General features: G+C 37.8%; 2 protein-coding genes across 3 annotated transcripts in view; one reads left to right on the forward strand and one right to left on the reverse strand.

Annotated features, from left to right (window-relative positions):
* Positions 1-8,805, forward strand: part of LOC128701433 (uncharacterized) — a 61,993-nt gene extending 53,188 nt beyond the window's left edge. Inside the window, exons 8-9 of the mRNA XM_070100296.1 lie at positions 1,367-1,448; positions 3,970-8,805. Coding sequence (XP_069956397.1) covers positions 1,367-1,448; positions 3,970-4,069 — 182 coding nt within the window. The 3' untranslated portion in view covers positions 4,070-8,805. The remainder of the gene's footprint in view (positions 1-1,366; positions 1,449-3,969) is intronic.
* mRpS10 (mitochondrial ribosomal protein S10) lies at positions 5,890-23,863 on the reverse strand. 2 transcript variants are annotated; one of them, XR_008408897.2, is made up of 6 exons: positions 23,019-23,859; positions 20,314-20,502; positions 14,701-14,840; positions 11,554-11,752; positions 10,354-10,471; positions 5,890-9,424 (listed from the first exon to the last, which is right to left on the reverse strand). XR_008408897.2 is itself a non-coding variant. In XM_053795021.2 (5 exons), the coding sequence occupies exons 1-5, from the start codon at positions 23,064-23,066 to the stop codon at positions 10,415-10,417; spliced, it is 633 nt and encodes a 210-aa protein (XP_053650996.1). In that variant the 5' UTR covers positions 23,067-23,863; the 3' UTR covers positions 10,277-10,414. The 2 variants fall into 2 exon arrangements, 1 of the variants encoding a protein (XP_053650996.1); XM_053795021.2 differs by lacking the exon at positions 5,890-9,424 and having other exon boundaries at positions 10,277-10,471; positions 23,019-23,863.
* Between the last annotated feature and the right edge of the window lie 1,323 nt (positions 23,864-25,186).

Raw genomic sequence — 25,186 nt, forward strand, 5'->3', positions numbered from 1 at the left:
ATGATACTTGGGACCTGACGATCTGTTGGAGTGTGAGCAGGGTAATATTTAGTGAAGGGATTCAGGGAAACCGGTTATTTTCATATAGTCGGACTTGAGTCCTGGAAATAGGAAGTACAATGCCTGCACTTTAAAGGAGGGGTTTGGGATATTGGCAGTTTGGAGGGATATGTTGTGTATCTTTATACGTATATGCTTCTAAACTGTTGTATTCTGAGCACCTCTGCAAAAACAGTGATAATGTGTGAGTGTGGTGAAAGTGTTGAATGATGATGAAAGTATTTTCTTTTTGGGGATTTTCTTTCTTTTTTGGGTCACCCTGCCTCGGTGGGAGACGGCCGACTTGTTGAAAAAAAAAAAAATATATGTTGTGTATCTTTATACGTATATGCTTCTAAACTGTTGTATTCTGAGCACCTCTGCAAAGACGGTGATTATGTGTGGGGTGTGGTGAAAGTGTTGAATGATAATGAAAGTATTTTCTTTTTGGGGATTTTCTTTCTTTTTTGGGTCACCCTGCCTCGGTGGGAGACGGCCAACTTGTTGAAAATATATATATATATATATATATATATATATATATATATATATATATATATTATTATTTATATATATATATTATATATATTATATATATTATATATATTATTTTCATATAGTCGGACTTGAGTCCTGGAAATGGGAAGTACAATGCCTGCACTTTAAAGGAGGGGTTTGGGATATTGGCAGTTTGGAGGGATATGTTGTGTATCTTTATATGTGTATGCTTCTAGACTGTTGTATTCTGAGCACCTCTGCAAAAACAGTGATAATGTGCGAGTGTGGTGAAAGTGTTGAATGATGATGAAAGTATTTTCTTTTTGGGTATTTTATTTATTTTTTGGGTCACCCTGCCTCGGTGGGAGACGGCCGACTTGTTTAAAAAAAAAAAAAAAAAAAAAATATATATATATATATATATATATATTATATATATATATATATAATATTGGCAGTTTGGAGGGATATGTTGTGTATCTTTATATGTTTATGCTTCTAGACTGTTGTATTCTGAGCACCTCTGCAAAAACAGTGATAATGTGCGAGTGTGGTGAAAGTGTTGAATGATGATGAAAGTATTTTCTTTTTGGGGATTTTCTTTCTTTTTTGGGTCACCCTGCCTCGGTGGGAGACGGCCGACTTTTTTAAAAAAAAAAAAAAAAAATATATATATATATATATATATATATATATATATTATATATATATATATTATATATATATATATATATATATATATATAATGAGCATGTATAAACATGTGCACATATACATTCATAGATACATATTGCTTAATTCCTTGTAGCAATAGTTGTTGTTCCAACAGATCTGGTAGTGCCAACAGTGATTATGACTGTGCTGGTTCTTGGCAATGTTGCGGTTGTCTTTCTGATCATTTACTGCCGCAGGTAAATTATTATTATATTCACAATTATTATTATAATATAACCAAGCGCTAAACCCATAAGGGTCATATAGCAATTCTTTTCACAAAAAAAGCTAAATGTCGCAGTTAAATATAACTATATTGCACAACTTGAGTAGATGTTGATGTCTAATGTAATGGTCGCTGGTTCAGTAGCTTTATTATATACCCATCTCATTACAATATCCTTTATCATTTTGGACATTATTAGCTTTCAGTAACTCTGAACTTGTGATCTCACACACATTGTTGTCAATCTTCCGCTCAATGCTTTCTCTCTGATCAATTTTTGATGCTGCATCAGAGTAACCTTGATCCTTGAAATGTACACTGACTGTTGTACATGAGTAATTTAAGATAAAATTCAGTCTTGTAATAGAGGAAGCCCTCAAAATGCGTTGATAGTTGAAAATAATATTTGAATTTTATTTAAAAATACATTACTGTATTTGTTATTCAAAATTCTTCCTTGTTCAGAAATTCAGTTTAAATAATAGTATGTCCAAAATTCACATGTTTTAGAATAAGATAAAATATTAACCCGTAAATGGTCCAAACTTATATATACGTTTTTTTCAACATTTGAAAGTATGTAAAAAAAAGTAGATCTTCTTTTTGTTTTTTTACATTTGAAAATGTGTAAAAAAACTTTGATCTACTTTTTTTTTTTTTGTTATATTTGAAAATATGTAAAAAAAATGTAGATCTACTTTTGTAGCACTACACATGTGAACGTAGATCTGCTTGGACCGTTTACGGGTTAAATACTGCATCTCTAATTTGGAATTTTGCAAACAAAAAAAAAAAAAAACTTTTATATTAAAAATGCTTTATGATCTTGGATATTCAGGTTTACAGAATACTGTGCTGGGAGACTAAACAAAATACCCCAACTTTTAAATTAGGAAAATCTTTCTAATTTGGTTTTTCCATAGTAAAAACAAAATATTGCTTCAACTTAAGACCTTAGAATTCAGATATTTTAAAAAAGAGTAAATATTCCAATATGTATTATAAATGGTATACAAGTTTAAGAATAAAACACACGTGCAACACTTGAGTATCTTTAAAATAATAATAATAATAAATTTTGGGGACACCTGACGAGCTGTTGGAGTGTGAGCAAGGTAATATTTTGTAAAGGGATTCAGGGAAACCGGTTAGCCGGACTTCGGTCCTGGAAATGGGAAGTACAAGGCCTGCACTTTAAAGGAGGGGTTTGGGATATTGGCAGCTTGGAGGGACATCCAAACTGTCATATCTGAGTGCCTCTGTACAGACATTGATTATGTAAGAATGATGGTGAAAGTGTTAAATGATGAAAGTTTTTCTTTCCTTTTGGGTCGCCCTGCCTTGGTGGGAAATGCCTGACATATTAAAAAGAAAACCTAAAAATGCACGGGTTATGCAGATTTTTGCAGTGCTTCAGTCGGATACAGAGGTGATTACATTACTGGAGACAGTATAAGTGGAGTGGTAATTTTGAAGTTATCAGTCCCTCAGCCTTGATAGATGATCAGTCTCTTAAAGCACAGGCATGAGGCCAGAGACTAACACTGTAACTAGAAGTAAGATGTAGCTAAAGATGACAGAGGTGGACACAGCCCACTAGTAAGTCGTGTTGAAGAGTATTAGCAATAGTTGTAGAGGACATCCTGTGTACCAAAATACCATAATCTTGATGTATCAGCCAGGTATCATGTTATAAATAGTTAACAATACCAAAAGTTGATAGGTACAACACATGCAACATTTTGGTATCTTTATAAATAGATACACTGCAGTAAAGATATTTAGGTACTTTATAAATGAAGATACCTAAGTGTTGCACATTTGTCATACTTATCAACCTGCAGCATTGTATGTGATTTATATGATACTTGTCTGACGAAGCAACATTATAGTATAGTATCTTGGAATAGGGGATGACTTTTCCAACTCTTTTTACTAACACTTAATTAGCATCACTTATTTGTACTAGTGGGTCCTGCCCACTTGTGGTGTCATCTCTGGCTATACCTTACTTCCGGTTCCTGTATACAAATCTCTGACCTCATTCCTCTGCTTTAGGCTAAGAGACTGACCACCTTCTATTCAAGCTGAGGAAGTGATCACCTCAACACCACTTATACTGTCTCCAGCACTGTAATTACCTCTGTATATGAGTAATAAACCCCATGTGCAGGCAAACCATTTTGGCAGTAAGGATACCTGAATGTTGTACATATATCCTGCTTGTCATTCTAAGCTTAACTTGCATATGTTATTTTCAATTTTTTCTCTAAAAAGAGCCATGTCCAGTTTGTATTATTTTCTACAACCGAGATGCACTTGTTTATGTATGACATTACCCAATTTTCTGAATGTGTGTATATGCTAAATTTACTTTTGAAAAGAATCTTACTATAAATTGCTCTCAATTAATGCAGTATTAAAAATAAACTAATATACATTGAATGACTACTAATCTATGGTGCATTTTTACAAATTTACTTTTTTTTCAGGGGTGTGATTGAAGAGGGTGTCCGATGTGAAGAACTAGAGTCCATCAAGGCAAATCCAGAACCAACTGATGTCATAGACAGTGAACCTTGTAATGTGTAATATTTGGCTACCTTATAAGGGATTATTAAGGAAAAGATTAACTTGGAAGAAGTGATGTTACTTAAGAGACATGCCTGTCACTAGAAGCAAGGTCCTTGACACACACTTGACATGATAGGTTCAAGGTTTTAAATATACACCTGACATTATAGATCCAAGGTTATTAAGAAACAACATAATAGATGCAAGATTTTAGACATTCCCCCCGATTTGATAGATCAAAGGTTCTAGAGAAAACTGACATGATACATGCAAAGCTCTAGATACTTGACTTGATAGATTCAAGGTTTTTGAGATGCCCAACACAATGTACATGCAGGGTTCTAGAGATACCTAACATGACAGACACAAGGTTCATTGTTGTTGTGGAGACACCAGTGAAATGGTGACTCCAGAAGCAGTGTAAAATTATTTATGACAGCTTACTTTCTCAAGCAAAAGCAAGTAACAGTGAATATCAATACTGTTCAAGAAATTTAAAAAAAAAATACTCGGTCTAGATTTGAGAGTTGTATTTTATAATTTACCTCAATTCTCAAAAACCATCTTGTTCATTTTTTAAGTAAATTTAACACATTGTTCAAAAAATTGGACTAATGCATCTTAATAAAATAAAAAATATTTCCATAAAAGGATCACCCAAAAGATGTACCATATATTCTGGCATATAAGGCGCACGACAGAAGTATCATAACGGTCAATCAGTAATCATATTCAGGGGTTAATTATCCTCTTACTTTACACTAAAGTGTAACCCAAAGCCTACTGTTGACCCTGACCTTGAGCATATAAGGTGAAGAGTGATTTTCCAATACAGTAGGGCCCCACTTATATGGCAGGTTAGGTTCCAGGCTACCACTGTAAAGCGGAAATCGCCGTAAAGTGGAACGCATTTTTTTCCCCCTTAAAAATGCATACAAATACTAGATAAGTTTACAATAACATAAGTTAGCAATAGAACCAGGCATCAAAAAACAAAAAACTACAATACACACATAGTGCACTCATTACTTACCTTAAAATATTTATAGTCTTAATCTAGGGTGAGATGAGTAGTATTTATTGTAAGAAATCAAGTGTGGTATGTATGGTAGTCAGCTGGGCTACCATACCAGGCCATTCCACCCACACATACTATTCTATGATATTTAAGCATCCCAGAGTGATAAAATGCATATACAATTCACTCATTACTTACCTTAAAATATTTGTAGTCTTAATGTGTACCTGCATGCCAGCACAGTACGAAAGTTTATTTAGGTACAGTATAATTATCAGAGTATATATAAAATATGAAATAACTTTTAAAAACACTTGAAATTTTGGAGTTTCCAGACATAATGGAGAGACTTAGTGCTTATGGATCTCAGAGAGAATGTAAACAAACCGGGTGGGGCGCGGTGATCGTATTAGAAAGTCAGGTGGGGGGAGCCGTATAGCGAGTTTTGGTCATAATTTGAAATGACCGTATTTGCGGAACGCCATAAAGCGGGGGCCCTACTGTACTTGTTGTGGGGGAAAAAATGTGTCTCATATGCCAGAAAATACAGTAAGTTTTCATTTTAGTAACTCCAAATAATCTAGTCAAAAATGGCTGGTATTATTTACATTCCATTTTGACCACAGCATATGAATCTCAGATATTCTAGTCTTAAGTATGTGCCAAATAGTTGTATCTCTGTGAACTATTGTTTTTAATTCTCACATTAACATATCTTGAAAGATATCACTGGCAATAAACTATACTTAAAGCAGACCAGGATTATTGTGTCTAGCTGAAAAAAGGTTAATAGCTTTTTTTTTTTTTTTTCAAAACTATATTCTTAATCCTAAACATAATACAACTGTATTAGGTTGATTCTTGATGAACACTAAAGGTTGCTTAAAAAGCACATTTATGAAATTATGTATGTAGCAATACATCAAAAATACTCAGAGTAAGGTAAGAATAATGTAATCAAACAGAATATGTACTGAAATGTTTTCTCATCAGTGCAACACTGAATCTGGTTCACTGTGTTGTAAGCATCGATACAAAATGAGATTACAGCACTCAGGCTTAAACGATTAAATATTTGTTGCCCAGGACCTTGTGCTGTGTCGAATAATGTTACAAGATAGTGCCTATTGCCTCTCAATTGTACAATATACATATTTTTATTTGGAATGTATTGTAGAGTACAGTACTGTAATACACAACATACTTGTACTGTACTTTTCAGAGTAGTAAGGTTAAATGTACTCGTGTGGTATTTTTTGAAGTACTGTACTGTATTTCTCTGAGATAGTGACATGTGTTCTTCCTGACGGCTGAATACATAGTTTAGTGTTTAAGTGTCTTACTGAGAAGCACCTCTTGTGCTGGTAGTTTAGATCTGTTCATTAATGTCACTAGGTTAAACAACGGGATAAAGCTATGATCTCATTGCTGATTTCTGCATTGTTTTAAGAAAACAGAAACTAGTCATTCTTTAAAATTAGAAATACATAAATTTAATTTATTGATTTTCTAACTCCACCCACCAGCTCATAATAGTATGACAATGCTAATATGAGTTATTGTTCCCAAATATGCATCTCACTGGACAATCTGATTAAAGTAAATGTCCAAATTACACTTGACTAAATAGAAGACAAATCATTTATATATACTATATGTAAGAAGCCTTCATAATCCCTAGGTAGTAAATCAATCTTTCATATGATTATAGTAGGCAAAAAATCTAAAACCTGGAATTTAAAGTAGATAGAGATTTTAATTATGGTTCTTCAATTAGAGGACAGTTTGATAAACACTGGATTATAATCACAGGAAGGCCTAAACATATAAGGTCATCGGGTTTGATCCAAGGAAGGGGAAAGTAACTCAAGTTTCTTGGAACAAGAGCCCTTTACCATCATAAAGTAGCCCCTCCCCTCTTTAAGGATTAAACCTCAGAAAAAAAAATGTCAAAAACCAACAGGTAGTGGTGCATTGTTAAGGCAGCCAGGGAGGACCATTTTAGTGAGATTATCATGGGAAGCTCTAGGCCCATATGGAATTCATACAGCATCTGCCTAATGGGAGGTGATCTTTGTGCACTGCAATGCATCATGGGTGCTTAAGATGAACTAACTAACTTACTACAGTGATGTAAATTACCATATTTTCTGGCACATAAGGCTCACAAGTGTCAGCTGCTTGCTGGCACAATGTCTCCAAGCAGTTGTGGTGTAACGTTAGTAAACTAACTGCTAAAGTGTAACCCAAAGCTTACCCTTGACCCGGACCTTAAGTATATAAGGCACAGGCTGATTTTCCCAGGATTTTTTGGGGGGTTAAAGTGTACCTTATATGCCAGAAAATACGGTACCTCTAAAGTTAAGGGAAACCGACTGTTTTGGTTACTCTCTAGTGTTCCCGTGAACCATGTCATGTAAACCTAGATTCAAAATATTTTCTTATCAAACAGACAGCAAACTAGTCAGTCTATTTTAGTACTTGGAAATACAGTGGAAATCCTGGTTTACGATATTTTTTCATTCCAGAAATATGTTCAGGTGCCAGTACTGACCAAATTTGTTCCCATAAGGAATATTGTGAATTAGATTAGTCCATTTCAGACCCCCAAACATACACGTACAAACGCACTTACATAAATACACTTACATAATTGGTCGCATTGGGAGGTGATCGTAAAGCGGGGGTCCACTGTACATTGCTTTTCAGCAGTATGTTTCAAGACAGTTGGAACGTGCTAATGAAACATACATACTACTGGTACTTACTGTGCCTATTATCAACCATGGTTGGAACATACTGTTGGCTCTTACTCATTATAAACCATATTTGCAACATGCAACCGGTACTTACCTATCAGAATACATTACTGAAGAATTTATCGATAACATTAACATCCTATTTCCAATTATTTGTCATTGTATCAGTTACAGGGTTGTGCCAGAGTATTGGTATTGACCTAAAATTCACTACAGAAGGGCCCTGCTTATACAGCAGGTTAAGTTCTGGGCTACTGCTGTAAAGTGAATCTTAGCCTTTTTTTTTTTCACTTTCAAATGCATATAAGAGCCTAATAAGATGTTTACCCTATCATATATTAAGTGAGCAATAGAGCTAGGTCTAAAAAATGGATATACAGTACACATTACTCACTTTAAAATATTTTTGTCCTTAGCTTATACGTAGTGAGAAAGTCTGAATAAATGAAGAATGGGTATAATTGACAACTACTGTATTAGTGAAATACACTAAAGCAAAGTGCTGTAAAATGGAGCCTTCCTGTATTGGTATTGGTCATGGCAAGAAATCTGGTATCGACCCATCCCTAATCAGTTATTTACCAATCAATATTATGAGAATATTGACTTTTACCTTCATTTGTAAATACTGCATATGGTACTGATGTAAAGAATTCTTTATACTATTTGTAATGTAGTATTGTTTATTATTTGTATTTTAATGAAGGTGATTATATTAGTTTGTAATACTCTATTGTTGTTGCAGTTATGTTCTATTTTCAGCAGTGAAGTTAAGGATTTTGTTTGTTTGCTGTACTTAATACATTAAATTATAATGTATATTTTTTCCACCCCTTCAAAATGTCTACATTATGAAAAACCTAAATAATGCAAAACATTTATTGTAATAAAATTTGTAATACTGTATACTGGGTAGTGATGGCATGATGTATTCATGTCCAAAAATCAAATGTACTAGTAAATAAAAAGTATAAGAATTTACCTTCATCTCTTCACCCAGAATTGTTATATTCCAGTGGATGGTCAACCTCTGAGGATGATCATACACTCAGAAATGTTAGGTAATCAGGTTTAATTCAAGGAAGAGAAGTGTACTTCCAAGAGCCTTTCATCAGCATCAAGGAAACTCCCTTAACCCGTAAACGGTCCAAACGTATATATACGTTCACTACCGTACTGCCCCAACTTTTTTGAGAAAAAAAGCATTGTTGTTTTTTAATAGGAAAAAAGAGCATATGGTACCCAGGCATCCCCAATTATTTTAATATGGTGCACAGGTGCACAGTGAGTGCTCACACCCATTCTCGCATGTCTAGGCGACTCAGGCTTATCGTGGCAATGTTAAATGTAGGACACATAAAACATATATATACGTTTGGACCGTTTACGGGTTAAAGGGAGTACTGTACAGAATTTGGAGGAATTGAAATAAATAATACATTTACCTTATCACATTGCTCACACTCCAACGTGAAGAGATTTAGAGAAAAAAGTTTGCCAGACTTAGAGTCCTGGTGGTGGGAAGGAAAGTGCCTGCACTCTGGAGGAGTGAGGATGTTGCAGTCGGAGGGTCATCTGAATTGTATCAGCATATTTCTGGAAAGACAGATTGAATCAAGGTGAAAGTGCTTCTTTTTGGGGTGAATGTCACAAGACCTCAGTGAGAGATGGCTGACGGAGTGAAACATATCATTTACTAATAAAACATTAGGATAATTTTTTTTTTTTTTTTTTACCTTTTTTCCACGAAGGGAATCACTAGAGGTTTTCAGAAAGCTGAAAATGCCGTTTTAGACATTCAGCATGACTATACACATCAATAAATAAAGCTTTACGCTACAGTAAAGTAATCAGCATTATTATCATGGGGGAGCGCTAAACCTGTAGGGATTATACAGCACCTGGGGGGGGTATGGTTGGTATTCAGGGTCAATTCAGGGAACTGGAGCACATATCCAATTCCCTCGATCAAGAGCCTCTCACCTTAAGGGTGAGAGGCTCCTTAAGGGAAAGATAATCAGCAGATAGGTATTTACTGGAGTCAGAATACTAATTTCAAGGTATTTCTGTTATTATTATAACACTCATGGGAGAAGGAAATGCTAAGGAATATATACGAGTTATAATGCAATTCTAAATCTGATATTTCATATACCTACCAGTGTTGTATGACCCTTGTGGGTTTGGCACTTAAGTTTTGATTAGAATAATAATTATATACATACACTTACTAATCATTTCTAATGATGTTCACAAGTAATTTTATTAGTTTATGACTAGTCTTGTCTAAACCCAAGCATAATGTGCACACTGAAATGACTACTACTCACTATAATTCTCTTTACCTTACACCCAGCTAAGTGAGCCACGGCAGGAAATGTAAAATAACAAAATTCACATTTTATATATCTTATGTGGGAAGAAAATATGGAAACTGAGAAATATATAAAAAATTTAGCAACTGCTTTTATTTCAGGTTTTGAGAGAATTGCTACAATTAAAGAAAATGTACGAAATCAACTCACTAAGAGCACTTGCCACTTGCACTATATACAATAAGAGTACTTTCATAGAGAGCTGTCATTACTAGACTATCACTTCAGATGATGGCTTCACATGTTCTGGAAGTCTGTGTAGTTCGTGCTGTGAGGAAGAAAAGGAATACCTTAATATATAATAACATACTGTATAACACTAATATTAATAGTAATTCAGAGCAACACCCACCTACAATACTTTAGAGATTTATTGCTTTTATTTAAAATTCATTGTAAACTTTCACATAAAGTTCAAAGCCCAGATGCTGCAGGAGGGATGGTAACTGACAGCTGCTAACCGAGTCACGCCATCAGTAGTTTCCACTCAACCTATTTCTTTTTATAACAATACTTTATGTTAATTTTATTAATTTATACAGGCAGGGGGGTTACTAGTCCCTTGCTTCTGGCATTTTAATCACTTTATAACATGCATGACATGGAGGAAGGATTTGGAGGCTCTGCCAGGAAGGTTCACAGCTATACAGTGAGGCTGACCAAAAGGGCCCCCTTTAATCACCAGGTTGAATTTTATTTTAACTGGTTAGCCAGACTGAGTCCAGGGGGAGGCAAGTACAATGCCTACACTTTGAAGGAAGGATGGGGATATTTGCTGTTTGGTGGGGCATCTGAACTGTTGTATTGGCACGCCTCTGGCAAGACAGCGATAGAGTGCAACTGGGCAGTAATAAATTTATCCAAGAAATGGGAAGGGTAGCCTTAGTATCTTGTATTAACAGCACTTTCTAAGCATCAAGGCACCTCTTCTGAAGGAAACACCTCCCTGAATCTCTCTCTCTCTCTTTCTCTCTTTTGATCCTCTCACCCCTCCAGGTGCATCAATACTGATTTACCCACTATCACGCCTTATTCTGCTATATCCTACAATTTTGGAATTCAAGAATTTATAATCCTTATTTTTTTTTGACACTATTTTCTTTCTCAAATGGCAACAGTACAATATTAAGAAAATAACTATATTTGAAGACACGATACACATCATGTCTTAAATTAGATGAACCAAATGAGTTGATTTACTGAATAACAAACTCTAGCAATGATCATAAGGCTTCTTAATTTTAAAAAAATATGAAAATGAAGGAAAAACAGTGCAGTGAAGAATTAATTATACTGCATCTAAAGAACATTAAAAATAAAAGCAAATAATAATTACAAATTGCTACATACTTTGGTGACTTTCATGGCCACTCCTTCAGGAAGGTTTCTCTGTATATATTCCAGAAATGTGTCTGTTGTGGAACCTGTCAGTCTTGCAAACTTCATTATCAGAAAGTGTGTCCGCACTTCGTACTGCACACGATGGTGCTTGTGGATGTGTACAGATTTAAGTAGGGTCCAGCGGTGTATGTGTTTCTTGGGCCATAAGCTGAGAACAAAATATTGTATAAATTATTAGGTAAATGGTAAGCACTCACCTGTATCATTCATGAATGGAACATACACATTTAACCCTTTGAGGGTCGACAGGCCCTCTCCGAAACTCGTTCTCAGGGTCGGCCAAATTTAAAAAAAAAAAATTATTTTCTCTTATGAAAAGATAGAGAATCTTTTCCCGATCATAAAGACACCAAAAGTTTGAAATTTGATAGAAAACTTACGGAATTATGCTCTCGCAAAGTTAGCGGTCTCGGCAATGTTTACGCATTGGCGATTTTGCCCACTTTGAGCCCCATTTTTGGCCAATTTCACTGTACTAGTCGACAAAAAACATGAATATTTCGCTAGAACTCCATTTTTTCTATCGAATGGGTGCAAGAAACCACCCATTTATGAAATTCAACTATCCAGTACAGTGGTCAGAATTTAGCAATTTTGCCAATTTCACACAAATTTCAAAAGATGCCAATTTCCGAAAAGGGTCCAGAATAAACAAGAAAGACATTCCTGGCACTAAAATGACATTTCCTCTAGTCATTAGTCACGTCTCAAGGCCCCTCTTATATTCTTTTGCTTTCCACTTTGAATTTTTATTCTCACAAAAAATATAAGATTTACTGTTATGCAGACTACTGCATTAGTGTAAAAAATGGTATAAATATTATTGGTGCACTTGTGAAAGAATATTAGACTCACCAGTTGACGTGTATTGGACGCCTGGCACGATTTGTTTACTTTTGAAGTTTGGTAAAAATCGAACATTTCTGCTACTTTGAGCTCAATTTCAAGGCACCTTTCATTGTAAAACCAGTCAAAATCATCTCAATTTCTGTAATATGTCTTCCATTCTATAAAATGAGACCAAGAAAACTAGAATACAACAATAAATACCATACGAAAATACACTGCAAAGTCGCTGATTTATTCCAAAAAAATTGTCAAAGTTTTTTTTTTTCTCATTGTGCACTGTGTGCTGCAGGATTTTTTTTAGACTGTGCACACTGACCACATAGACCCATTCTTTCATATGAAGGCCTACCAGCTTTCTCCCACTAGATTTGAGGCCGCTAGAATTTATGCGTACTAGTACGTCAAAAACCCCTACGCGTACGACGTACTAGTACGACCAAAACCCTCAAAGGGTTAAACACACTTATAAATAAGTGGAAGATGCTCACCTATGCATATTCATTCCTAAATGGTAGATACTCACTTACATTCATTCTTAAATAGTAGGTACTCACCTGCACACACTCATTCATAATTTTTTTTTTCAACAAGCCGGCCATCCCCCACCGAGACATGGTGACCCCCACCCCTCCAAAAAAAAAAGAAACTCTTTCACCATCATTCACTCCATCACTGTCTTGCCAGAGAAGTGGCAATACTCAGTTCAAAGCTGCAAATATCCCCACCCGTCCTTCACAGTGCAGGCACCATACTTCCCACCATTATTATGGTTTAAATCAATATACAGTTGTGATCAATTGCATTTACTGCAGTATTTCCTGACTAAACTAGCGTATGCAATGCTGTATTTTGCTGGAAATAATTGGTAAAATGGCCACCTTCATGTACAGTGGACCCCCGGTTAACGATATTTTTTTCACTCCAGAAGTATGTTCAGGTGCCAGTACTGACCGAATTTGTTCCCATAAGAAATATTGTGAAGTAGATTAGTCCATTTCAGACCCCCAAACATACACGTACAAACGCACTTACATAAATACACTTACATAATTGGTCGCATTCGGAGGTAATCGTTATGCGGGGGTCCACTGTATTCAATGAAGCTAAAACAAAGTTGTTTTCTTAAGAACAAGGAAAATATTTTATGTAAGGGTGAAAGTAGGTCACACAGCACCTGGGGAATAGGAGGTAATGAGGTTAGATCCAAGAAAGTAGAGGCTAGTTCTATGTTCTCTCTATTGGCATCAAGCAACATCCTGCGAGGTAACGTAGAGAATGCAGTCAGTTGTAAATGTATGGGTGTGCCTCAATAAGCAACAATGTGAGCAGCAACACTAGAGGTTCGTTACTCTTCCTCCTTCCACCCAAACCTGTGTCCCACTTACAATACAATATGAAGAAACATTTATATTTTTTCCTCTTTTAACATGCTGGTTGTGTCTGACCAAGGCAGGGTTACCCAAAAAAGAAACACTTTCACTCTCATTCACACTAGCATTGTCTAGCCAAAGGCACACAGATATGACAGTTTAAATGTCCCTCCAAACAGCAAATATCTCAAACCCCTAGAGTGCAGACACTGTACTTCCCATCTCAAGGACTCTAAGTCCAGTTAACTGCTCACAAATGCCTGCTGTATGTCCAAGCCCCTTGCACTCAAAACATCCTTTACCCCTCCTCCCTCCACCCTTTTCTAGGACAACCCCTACCCTGCCTTCTCTCCACTACAGATTTATACACCCTCCAAGTCAACCTATCTTGCTCTATCCTCTCTAAATGACCAAACCACATGAACAACCCCTCCTCGGCCCACTGCATAATAATTTTATTAACCCTGCACTTCCTCCTCCTCCTAATCTCCAAGGTGTTAACCTCAGAACAGCTTCCAGTAAAATTTATTCATAGCAAGGTCTGGTAGCTCAAGAAGTCCATATAGGAGGGGCTTAGGGGTAGCAGTCTTATTAGAAGGGAGGGCTAGGGAAATTGCTTTGAAATAGTGTTATTGTTATTATTTTGGGGAACAGATGGAGATTATGGGAAGGCTTCAGTGTCCCTTTGGCACTCCCACTGTGAGGTTCATTCAGTACATAATGTCCTTCACTTACAATATGAAAGTGAGAAGAGTAGCAACACTCAAGGCAAGTGGTTCATTAACCCCTACTCCAACAGATGACTTATTTTACAACTTGTTACAATATGCTAATTTCTGCATAACCTAGATAGGCAATAAACTGCAAATAATCATACATTTCTTCTAGTGAAACATTCAGATGGCTGGCTGCTGAAGACACAAACGTTAGGTAGGAACGCAGTACAGCAGTGTCGTGGCCTCGACACTCTACTTCTACCAAGCTGTACAGTTTATCTGGCTCTCCCACTGCTAGATCCTGCAACAATAGCAAAAAAATGTGATTTATGAGCACCCTCCTATATCTCCATCCAAGAAGTTAAAATTACTAGAGTATAAAAAAGCTACCTATACAGGTCATAAACAGAAGATTTAGAAAACAATAAATATATCTACTCTAACTGGCAGTATTTTCCTATCCTGCCCCACACATCTGCCCTCAGTGCCACCACCTGTATGCCACTAACAACTGTGTTCCTATGAGATCATAGGTCAAGAAAATATAAAATACTGTATTATTTTTTTTAACAACAGCCATCTCCCATCAAGTCAGGGTGACCTAAAAAAAGAAGAAATGTAAAATTTTTCTTCTTTTTACATACAGTAATTTATACAGAAGGGGTTAGAGTACTGTATATATTTTTAATGCAGGATACTGTTGATTAATGTTAGTGATTGAGAGGATCATCTCCCTAGTCTCACACCATGTCTTTTAAATTGAAAAACACACATTAAATGCAGGAATGGAAAATCAAGTGAATAATGAAGCAAAAATTGCAAAATTTACTTTCTATTTTACATGTTTGTGTGACAAAGAAAGCAACAGGGTTACAATTCACACTTAAGAACATAAGAACGAAGGAACACTGCAGAAGGCCTACTGGCCCATGCGAGGCAGGTCCAAGTCTCCTACCGGCTTAAGCCAATGCACCCAACCTAGTCAGGTCAGGTCACATTGACTTAAGGGAGGAACACGGCAACCGACCTGGTAGCACAAGCTATCAGGTCCAACTCACACCCACCCACATCCACTCATGTATTTATCCAACCTATTTTTAAAGCTACACAACGTTCTGGCCTCTATCACTGTACTCGGGAGTTTGTTCCACTCATCCACAACTCTATTACCAAACCAGTACTTTCCTATATCCTTCCTGAATCTGAATTTTTCCAACTTAAAACCATTGCTGCGAGTCCTGTCTAGGCTAGATATTTTCAGCACACTATTTACATCCCCTTTATTTATTCCTGTCTTCCATTTATACACCTCAATCATATCCCCCCTAATTCTACGTCTTTCTAGAGAGTGCAGATTCAGGGCCCTTAGTCTATCCTCATAGGGAAGGTTTCTGATACATGGGATCAACTTTGTCATCCTCCTTTGTACATTTTCCAGAGAATTTATATCCATTCTGTAATACGGTGACCAAAACTGTGCAGCATAATCTAAATGAGGCCTAACCAAGGATGTATAGAGTTGAAGAACAACCTGAGGACTCCTATTATTTATGCTTCTTGATATGAAGCCAAGGATTCTATTAGCTTTATTGCGAACACTTATGCACTGTTGTCTTGGTTTCAGATTACTGCTAACCAGAACTCCTAAATCTTTTTCGCAATCCGTAATATTAAGATCTACATTATTTAGTTTATATGTGGCATGGTTATTGTCCTGTCCAACATTTAGAACTTTGCATTTGTCTATATTAAACTGCATCTGCCACTTCTCCGACCACTGCATCAGTCTATTCAAATCTTCCTGGAGTGCTCCAATGTCCTCGTCAGAATGAATTCGACGGCCTATTTTGGTGTCATCGGCAAACTTGCCGATGTCGCTCTTTATGCCCTCATCTATGTCGTTTATGTAGATTGTGAACAGCAGGGGGCCCAACACTGACCCCTGTGGAACACCGCTCGTGACGCTTCCCCACTCTGATTTCTCCCCATTTATGCAAACTCTCTGCTGCCTATTTGTCAACCATGCCTCTATCCAGGAAAAAATTTCTCCTCCTATTCCATGTGCTTTAATTTTCTTCAATAGTCTCTGATGTGGGACCCTGTCAAAAGCCTTACTGAAGTCCATATACACAATATCATATTCATTACCATGATCTACCTCCTCAAATACCTTAGTGAAAAAAGTTAATAAATTCGTAAGGCAGGAACGCCCCTTTGTAAAACCATGCTGAGATTCGTTGATTAATTTATGCTTTTCAAGGTGGCTACGAACTGCCTCGGCAATTATTGATTCCATAAATTTTCCCACTATGGAGGTTAGGCTTATTGGTCTATAGTTCGAAGCTAAGGACCTGTCACCTGTTTTGAAAATAGGTATCACATTTGCCATTTTCCACTTATCTGGCACCATGCCAGTTTGTAGTGATATGTTGAAAAGATTAGCCAAAGGTGTGCTAAGCTCCTCTTTACATTCCTTTAGAACCCTTGCATACAGTTCATCAGGGCCTGGGGATTTGTTAGGTTTTAATTTATCTATTTGCCTAAGGACCATGTCACTTGTGACCCTAATCGTGCACAGTTTATTATCGTCCTGTTCTACATAATTTATCATTACTGGAATATCGCTGGTATCCTCCTGTGTAAAAACTGAGAGGAAGTATGTGTTAAAAATTCTACACATTTCCTTATCACTGTCAGTGAGCTGACCCGAGGAACTTTTGAGTGGGCCTATCTTGTCCCTGATCTTACTTCTGTATACCTGAAAGAATCCTTTTGGGTTAGTCTTCGATTCTCTTGCAACTTTAACCTCATAATCTCTTTTTGCTTTTCTAATTCCCCTTTTTATTTCTCTCTTTAACTGAATATATCGATTTCTTAATTGCCCCTCTCCTCTTTTGATTTGCCTATATATGCCTCTCTTTTGACCAATCAGATATTTTAATCTATTGTTCATCCATTTAGGATCATTTTTGTTTGATCTGATTTCCCTATTTGGAACATAATTTGACTGAGCAGCTAGAACTATGCCCTGGAAAGCATCATATCGGCAACCATCACCACCTACCTGACCCTTAGTCAGGTCATTCCAGTTCAGCCCACCTAAGTAATTTTTCAGTCCTATGAAATCAGCCAAGCGAAAGTCAGGGACGGAGACTTGATTGCCATTATTAGGGGAATTCCATGATATATTAAAACTGAGTGATTTGTGATCACTTTCCCCAAGCTCATCATTAACCTCAAGATTATTAATTAGTGTTTCCCTACTGGCAAGAACCAAGTCAAGGAGGTTATTTCCCCTAGTTGGCTCTGTCACAAACTGTTTTAAAAAACAATCCTGGATTGTATCAAGAAAGTCACCTGACTCTAAATTTCCTGTCAAATTGCTCCAGTCAATCTGTCTATAGTTGAAATCTCCCATTAGCACAACATTTTCGTATGTAGATGCCTTACGAATTTCGTCCCATAGAAGTTTACTGCACTCCCTATCAAGATTTGGGGCCCTGTAAATCACACCCAAAATTAGTTTTTCTCGGCCCTCGAGAAGCTGTAACCAAACAGATTCAGTGGCTGACGCTTCTAATTTAATATCTTGTCTAACACAACAATTTAAATTGTCTCTGACATACATCGCTACTCCACCACCTTTCCTGTTGACCCTGTCAGTGTGGAATAATTTATAGCCTTGTATGTGACATTCAGAGGGCATCTCTCTATCTTTCAGATTGAGCCAGGTCTCTGTTATAGCAATAATATCTATGTTTCCTGCACTTGCAATTAATCTTAGCTCATCTATCTTATTTCTTACACTCCTGCTATTAGTATAGTAAACCTTAAGGGAGCTAGTCCCTTGCTGCCCTCTGCTGTCCCCCTTTGTTTGCTGACCTGATCTATTGTCTTTATTTATAACTTCATGCTGAATGCCTTTTATACATTTACTGTTTCCAACCCTAGTGTTGCAACCTGCTTGTTTCCCACACACACCCATACCTCTATCTTCCATCAGTTTAAAATCATAGGCATTTCACCAATGGCCTTCTCAATCGAGTCTGCAAGTGCTACCACCCCTGCCCCAGAGAGATGTACCCCATCCCTTGCATACATATCATGTTTGCCATAAAAGTTGTTCCAGTTGTCAATGAATGGGATTGCAAGTTCCTTGCAGTATCTGTCTAGCCAGCAATTTACACCAATTGCCCTAGACAACCATTCATTTCCTACTCCCCTTCTAGGCAAGATGCTACATATGATTGGGATCCCTCCCTTAGACTTAATGAAATCTATAGCTGACCTGTACTTATCTAGCAGCTCTTCTCTCCTACCCTTCCCAATATCATTTCCACCAGCACTGAGACAGATAATGGGCTTGTTCCCATTACCTGACATGATATTATCCAGCCTGTTGACAATGTCCCCAACACCAGCTCCAGGGAAGCACACTCTATCTCTCATCTTCTTATTCCTATTACAAAAAGCACGGTCAATATATCTTACCTGAGAGTCACCAACCACAAGAATGCGCTTACCTCCATTAGCAGGGGCAGTAGTACCCTTACCTTCACTGGCCACTGAAGTATATTCATCCTGAAGAACAGAGAAGCGATTTCCTACCTTCAGATCTTCACTCTTAACTTTCCTTACTCTGATGCGCCTCCCATTACTGTGAACCATTCGCCACTTGTAGCAGGTGCTGGGCTGCACCTCACTGCTGGTAGCCGTTGCTACCTCCCCAACTCCAGCCTCCTCACAGCGAGAGACAGACTGCACCTCACTGCTAGAAGCCTCATTTCCCACAACTCCAGCCACCTCACACTCTCTCCCAGACCCATTGAGGTGGACCTTCAGCCTCCTAATCTCCTCCTGGAGAAGCAAGACCTCCTCCTTCAACTCTCCAACCTCAATTTTTAAAACACTGCAGAAGCAAGCCATGCTTTGTAACCGTCCACGCTAATCCCCAAAGCAGCTCAGGGTCTGTGACCTCACGTGACGACTGACCACTGACCACTGACGACTGACCACTGACCACTTGTAAGGTAGGATGGTAATATTTCCCAGGATGGCTGCTGTGCCTTTACCTCTGATGAGTTCCGAGAGATTTTCTACTCCCAGAGCCCAGCCCTGGGCCAGGCTCGTCTGGTGCTTGCCTGGTCAACCAGGCCAAGCAGTCTACCAACCTACTATATATATCTAACACTATTTTAACTGGTCACTTGTTCTGCAAACCAAAAGTTATTATATACTACTACTATAATTCATTTAAACTAGTACATTACAGCCTCTCCTCACTTAGCGACGTACTCGTTTACCAATGACTCGGACTTACGATGGGTTCTCTGACCAGTATGCATACCTAAATAATGCATATTAGAGTTGATTTCCTTTATTCTGTTTATTACAATATACAGTACACCACTGTAAAAACATTTAAAAAATAGTATACTAAAAATATAAATGGTGCAATTATCATACAAATCAAGGATGGCTGACACAAACCCACTATCATTATAGTATGCTCCTTGCTTAGCGGCAAATTTGTTTACTGATGTGGTCTTAGGAAAGGAACTCCATCATTAAGTGAGGAGAGGCTGTAGTTTCTTAATTTTGTCCAGATTAATAGAGGTACTGGACAATCTGTTGTCAGCAAACTGGTGCTGCAGCTGTATAATCTTCAGTGCTGATTTGATTGTGGACCAATAAAAAATGAAAGAATGAATATAATCTTATCCTCTGCACAAATTAAAAAAAAGGCTTGAGCACAGTAACTGTACAGTACTTACATCTGATGCCGATAAGTAAGAAAGACTGGCGGTATGGAATAATTTTGGAGACAAGGTCCTCTGTGGCAACAAACTTGATCTGAGCAATGGAATGGCAGATAGTTTCTCTGAGATTCGGAAACCACAAGCTGGAGTTGACCGTACCAGCTTCCTTGGTACTACACACCTACCAAAGATGCTTCCAGCTGCCTGTGGAATGATAGTTCTCAGTTTCTTATAGACTATAACTGTCATTGTATGATATCCTGTAATATATCTCACAGCACATTATCTAGTTTTAACTTTTAAAGTTATAATCATGATTAATTCCTACTGTAACTTACTGCTAGGCTTAAAATAATAAGATATTCCAGGAACCCTGATGGAAAAAAGTCACTTTGTCTAACTTTTTTGGGTTATCCTAGGTAATTTACCCATGTACCTGGAGGGTGTTCCAGGGGTCCATGCCCCCATGGCCTGGTCCATGAACTTACATAGTCAGCACAGAATAGCACAAATACAGTGAAGCCTCAATTTTAGTGAAGTAACATGGGGAAAGTGTCCAGTAATGCTATTTTTTTTTTGTTAAATCTGAATAATGAGTGTGTTTGTAAATTTGTAACAATACTGGGCAATTCTGAAAACAACGGATTTTATCATAAGGCTGTAATTATGTTCACTGGGTAAATTTAAATAATTTTTCATCACTATATGCCTGTATTAATCATGTGCTTAATACATTTAACAGTTTATATACTTCTAGAAATAGTTTGCATCCATTATACCCAGGTACACTATACCTGGTGAGAACAAATTTTAAAATATAATCATTCTAATCGGAATTTATTGCAATCCCACGCGTTCAGAGTCAGTCTGGCTGCGTTTCTCGTCGGCAGAGGGTGGTAGTGATGGTGGTAGAGGGTGGTAATGATGGTGGTAGAGGGTGATAATGATGGTGGTAGAGGGTGGTAGTGATGGTCGTAGAGGGTGGTAGTGATAGTGGAAGAGGGTGGTAGTGATGGTGGTAGAGGGTGGTAGTGATTGTGGTAGATGGTGGTAGTGATGGTGGTAGAGGGTGGTAGTGATTGTGGTAGATGGTGGTAGCGATTGTGGTAGAGGGTGGTAGCGAGAGTGGTAGAGGGTGGTAGTGATGGTGGTCAAGATAACCTCTCCTCCCACTCCCCTCCTCACCATCTTCCATATGCCAACAAGAATCTTCAATAAAGGTAGAAGTGATGTTAAATGTTCATTTATCCATTTCATTAGTTCTTTACATTTATTTCTCATTGTTTTCTTTATGCAGAAGTATAGTTATTCTCTATAAAATGTATTTTTTGTTAATACTTTTGGGTGTCTGGAACAGATTAATTGGATTTACATTATTTCTTAGGGAAAATATTGCTTCAGCTTTCGTTGAATTCGGTTTTCGTCAGATTTTCTGAAACAAATTAATGATGAAAACCAAGGTTCCACTGCACTGAGGAGCATATAAGGTAACAAGCATTGAAGTGAACGTGAGGCTTATCACAATTATATTTCGTGACACCCATGACTACCTCACCAGGGTCAAACGATGGGGCAACGCCGAACTCATAAAGGTCATATGTCTACCAATCAGATTTGATTTAAGGAAATAAGCTGCTTGAAATGCACTGCATGTTAGTGGCTTTCTCTTGTGCCTAACAATACCCCTGAAGGTATACCTGGAGTATACCTGTAGGGGGTTTCAGGGGTGAAGATCCCTGCGGCCAGGTCCGTGACCAGACTCTGTTACGTGCATACTGCAAAAAAATAATAAGTATATATTTGTAAGGAAAGGGAGAGCAGTTTCATTTCTTTGAATTGAGAGTTCTTTGATGGCATCAAGGCACCTTCCTTGAAGGTCACAGAGGTCATGGAACCCGGAGACCACAAGAATGGCAGAGCACCGCAGCAGGTCTACTGGTCCATGTTAGGCAAGGTCAACCCACACTTAACCTGTCATGTATCTAACTTGTATTTAAAGCTAATAATAATAATATAATAATAATAACAACAGTCTTTATTTCTACATGATACAATGTATACATACCATAGTTGACATCAAAGATATGCTATATAGAAAGCCCTTAATTATGTACAGCATTTCGGGCAAATCAGGTTAATTTTGTCCCCAGGATGCAACCCACATCAGTCAACTAACACCCAGGTACCTATTTTACTGCTAGGTGAACATAGACAGCAGGTATCTTAAGGAAACACATGCTAATGCTTCCACCCGTACCGGGGATCGAACCCCGGACCTCAGTGTGAGAGCTGAGTGCACTACCAACCCAGCTATAGAACTTTTTTGGGTTATCCGACGTAATTTACACTATGATAATTATACTTAATGTACAGCTGTGCCTAAATAAACTTACTATAGGTCTCATAATTATTTCTTTTCCTTGGATTAGAGCCTTACACTTGTAGTTTGATCCAAGGAACTGGAGGGTAACCAAATCCTAGGATCAGGAGCCCTTTACCACTATCAGGACAATTACTCTATTATTATTATTATTATAATAATCAAGAAGCGCTAAACCCGCAGCATTATACAGCACCTGAGGGGGGGTGGAAGGTATTCAGGCTTAATTCATGAAACTGGAACACAGATCCAGTTCCCTAGATCAAGAGCCCCTCACCAGCATCAAGGAACCTCCCTGGAGGAGACACTCTCAACAACGTACATTAAAAACAATACCTACACCCTGGATGTTACCCGCCATCATCAGTACACTTGCTACCTTCCTCATCTTCAAAATTACTCTGTCTTCTTCCTCCTCTTGGGGTTTTTGCAGCCACCTGATAATTTAGGAATTTTGGAGAACTGTCTTCCGGTGTCCAGGGAAAAAATCTCCACCAAATTTGTTATTGTTGTTGGGTTTATAAGGGCCACTGAGGGCACAAGTCTCGAGTCCGGCTTCTCGTTGGTACCAACAATATTTGTTGTCCAAGGCTGGACGGTGACCAGACCTACCTGGAGTTTATTACCTTTGTAAATTGTGACTTCATTACCTTTGTAAATTGTGACTTCATTACCTTTGTAAATTGTGACTTCATTACCTTTGTAACTTGCTCAGCTATCAAACCTTTGAGGTCCAGTCCCTGGACCCATTATGTACCTCTGTAATCTTTTGACTACCGCCACAGGATGGGTATGGTGTGCATAATAAAGATATTAAACTAAAAAAAAGGCTGGACGGTGAGAGAAAAGGAACAAAAGTTCCCTTGTAAACGGAGACAGAAACTTGAAGTTTTCAATTAGATCTGGTGGATGCCCTTGTCAAGCAGAGATGGACGCCTACACCTCTACCTGAGTACAGAAACCGGCTTCCCACCAAAGACCGTTAAAGAATTATGCGCAGAGCGGAAAAAATGGAGCTGGCTAAAGTAAGCTGATGAACAGGTGCCATTCCTGTAGAGTGCCCGGCGGGTAAAATAGATGAGGATATGCGTCCCAGAGAGAAAGGGGAAAATTTGTCACTGATACTCAGGCGAGAGACGTCTACACCCGACGAAGGCTGACGCAGAAGTCCCGTCAGACTTATTCTCCCAGACTTTCTTCTTTGTTGTGTTTATAAAGGGTCACCTGACAACTTACTGTCCTGATTCTTGCTGCTTAATGTTAGTATGTAACTTTATTTAGGTACAGGAACACTTAAGTAGAATTATCATACATAATAATAATATAATAATAATCTTTATTTCTATAAGTACATGTATATGGTATACAGACCATAGCTGACATCAGTGATATACTGCTATGTAGAAAGTCCCTTGTTATGCTGAGTATTTCTCGGAAATTACGTCAATTTTTTTTCCCCAGGATGCGACCCACACCAGTCCACTAACACCCAGGTACCTATTTTACTGTTAGGTGAACATGGACAGCAGGTGTCTTAAGGAAACACGTCCTAATGTTTCAACCCGTACCGGGGATCGAACCACGGACCTCAATGGGTGTTAGCTGAATGCGCTGCCAATCGTGTTATGCTCTACTGTTTTAATATTCTGCCTTCATTATTTTAGCATTTGGCACTGGTCTGCCTGGTGCCAATCTACCTTATTCTAGCTAGGTAGACGGACTTTCTACTCATTTCTCCAACATTAAAAGCTCCTGATGATGTGTTGATTGCAACACGAAAGGCCTAGAGCTATAATTCTATTTCCTTTGTGGTTGTTTTACATATAATGATAAATGATAAATAATAAACTTTATTTCTACAAAGTATAATTTACAATTGGTCCAGTAAAAAGGTGACATTATTGATATAGTTTATATTAAACCCCGGGTTAAGCACATCATCTCGGACATCTTTAAAATAAATGTAAAACTACTACTGAAATTCATTACCCATATAAGAAAACTAAGTTTTCTTTAGAAAGAGAAACGGGAACAATCAGTTCTCGGTTAGTTAATTATGCTGCCTAAGCAACAAGTGATTCCCAGTTAGGTCAGGAGGAACCAGACATCCACACTCATCTGAGTCAACAAAAACAGGCTTTCCATTAGCATAGAAGCTTGTGTGCTACGCCCTGATCAATTACTCAGCAGTGGGGGGTGAATAATAATGACAAACATCCCAGGAAAAGAAAACGCTGAAAATTCGACAGTGATGCTGGCGGCAGGGGGAAGAGAGAAAAAATTCCGCATTCCACCTTTAGCAGTCAGCACTGAACAATTTCTTTCTTGTGTTATGGGGTTTATAGGGCAACAACACCTGACGTCGTAACGAACCTTGCACGACGTACGTCTTTATTCCCAGGCCCATCAAGGTGGTTCCTTGATGCTGGTGAGGGGCTCTTGATCTACGGAACTGGATCTGTGTTCCACTTCCCTGAATTAAGCCCGGATCCCTTCAATATCCCACCA

The sequence above is a fragment of the Cherax quadricarinatus genome, chromosome 72 (genome assembly GCF_038502225.1).
Source record: "Cherax quadricarinatus isolate ZL_2023a chromosome 72, ASM3850222v1, whole genome shotgun sequence".
Lineage (NCBI taxonomy): Eukaryota > Metazoa > Arthropoda > Malacostraca > Decapoda > Parastacidae > Cherax > Cherax quadricarinatus.

Excerpts from the sequence above, each read along its gene's own strand:
- mRpS10 (XM_053795021.2), bottom strand. The coding sequence starts at position 23,066 with ATGAGGAAGGTAGCAAGTGTACTGATGATGGCGGGTAACATCCAGGGT. Across the intron at positions 20,503-23,018 it reads TGGCGGGTAACATCCAGGGT|GCAGCTGGAAGCATCTTTGG; the intron begins GTAGGTATTGTT and ends ATCATTCCACAG. Across the intron at positions 14,841-20,313 it reads CTTACTTATCGGCATCAGAT|GATCTAGCAGTGGGAGAGCC; the intron begins GTAAGTACTGTA and ends CTATTGTTGCAG.